Here is a 1,592-nt window from a genome sequence, read left to right on the forward strand (position 1 = left end):
CGCAGTCTGCTGGGCCCACCACCACTGGTTTTTCAGCTGTGGAGCCGGGCTGTGGTGTGCTGGGACACGTGCTGACATCGGTCGTCTCCTTGCTGGGACCCAGCTCCGGTATCAGCAGCTCAGCTGGGCTAAACCTCTCCGAGGGCTCCACAAAGCCCGGCCGGGGCAGGCCCTGAGGGTGGGATGTGTTTCTGGAGAAGCACCTCATGCCAGGGCTGTGTGCCAGCGCCTGCAGGGGCACAGGATGTGGCCTGACCTGCACCTTGTGTCTCACCTGGCTTGTTTCACTGGTGGCAAAATAGACAGCTTTGCTACCCACCGGCTTGGGCAGGGGTGGGAAGAGGAGATGGCGGGCCCTGGGGAGGGGGTGGATGGGGAGGGGGGTAACTGAGGAGGTGGGGAGGGTAACTAGGGAGGTGGGGATGCCACCATCACCTCTTTTTGCTCAGCTGGTAGACGGCCGCCATGATGGGAAGGCAGAGCAAGAGGCCCAGGTACTTCAGGTGGGATTTCCATGCTGCTCCCTGGGGACCTGGGGACAAGCACAGCCGGGTGGTGGCATTGGGACACAGGAGCCATTTTGGAATGAGACCGAGCACCCCATGGGGACCAGGGAGGGGATGGGGTTTCCAGCCATTACCCAGCGTCTTGGTCTGGAAGTACCACCAAGGGCCGCAGGTGCCCCCACTCTCCACCGTCACCTCCCGAACGCCCACTCTGTAGATCGTGCCAGGCTGCAGGTTTTGGAGGGTGTAGTGCGATGCTGTGGCATCGACTTCGGTGTCTGGGCAAACGATAATGAGCAGGCAGTAGCCCAGTGGTCACCCAGCCTTCTCCTGCCCCATGGGGATGGAGGGGTCCCACTCACAGGTCACATTGTCTCCCTCGGCCGCGTGGCAGAGGAGGTATTTGGCCAGCGCCCCAGGACAGGCAGCGCGGGGGGACGGGCTCCACTGGAGGACAACAGCGTCATCCTCAGCACCAGCATCGATGTGGATGGGCACGGCCAGTGAGGCTGCGCGTGATGGTGAGGGGTACAAAGAAAAAATAATGGAGAGATGTTTTGGGATCCCTCCTTTTTGCAGTGAAGCCGGGTGTGGATGCTCCGCATTGCCATACGTTACCATTGCTGGCGTAGTGGTGCTGCAGGGCGAAGGTGGCCCAACCCTGCGCCGGGGCCCAGCCGTGCACGGCGAAGCGGTAACATGCCGGTGTGTCTAGCACTCCTGGGGCAGGAACCGGGGGTGCCGGTTAAATCCACCCAGGATCTGGGCTCCCAGGTTTTGGGGGGACAGGCAGGGGGCTCAGGGGTCTCCCTTGCCTGTCTCCACGTGGATGCTTTTGGCAGAGAAATCTTGTTGGACACAGATGGATTTAGGGGCTTCCGCCAGCGGCTGCTGCTCAAAGCAGTTGGCTAAACCGGAGCTCAGCGCTTCCCACTGCGCCATCACGGTGCCGCCGGCCACACTGACATCCATGAAGCCGATATCTGGAATGAAACAGGGGGTGCAAGTGATGACTGCCATCCCACTGGATAGAAAATAACCCTTGAGGCTGCCAGTACCTGCACTCTGCTCTGCCGGCACGTGGAG

General features: G+C 61.4%; 1 protein-coding gene across 1 annotated transcript in view; it reads right to left on the bottom strand.

The window, feature by feature from the left end:
• The window catches only part of IL12RB1 (interleukin 12 receptor, beta 1), a 4,158-nt gene that overhangs the window by 227 nt on the left and 2,339 nt on the right, over window positions 1–1,592 (bottom strand). Inside the window, exons 10-16 of the mRNA XM_010183227.1 lie at window positions 1,322–1,489; window positions 1,125–1,226; window positions 869–1,015; window positions 641–784; window positions 436–532; window positions 275–356; window positions 4–172 (exon numbers count right to left, since the gene is read on the bottom strand). Coding sequence (XP_010181529.1) covers window positions 4–172; window positions 275–356; window positions 436–532; window positions 641–784; window positions 869–1,015; window positions 1,125–1,226; window positions 1,322–1,489 — 909 coding nt within the window. The remainder of the gene's footprint in view (window positions 1–3; window positions 173–274; window positions 357–435; window positions 533–640; window positions 785–868; window positions 1,016–1,124; window positions 1,227–1,321; window positions 1,490–1,592) is intronic.

This window comes from Mesitornis unicolor, unplaced genomic scaffold (assembly GCF_000695765.1).
Source record: "Mesitornis unicolor isolate BGI_N332 unplaced genomic scaffold, ASM69576v1 scaffold13674, whole genome shotgun sequence".
NCBI classification, from domain to species: domain Eukaryota; kingdom Metazoa; phylum Chordata; class Aves; order Mesitornithiformes; family Mesitornithidae; genus Mesitornis; species Mesitornis unicolor.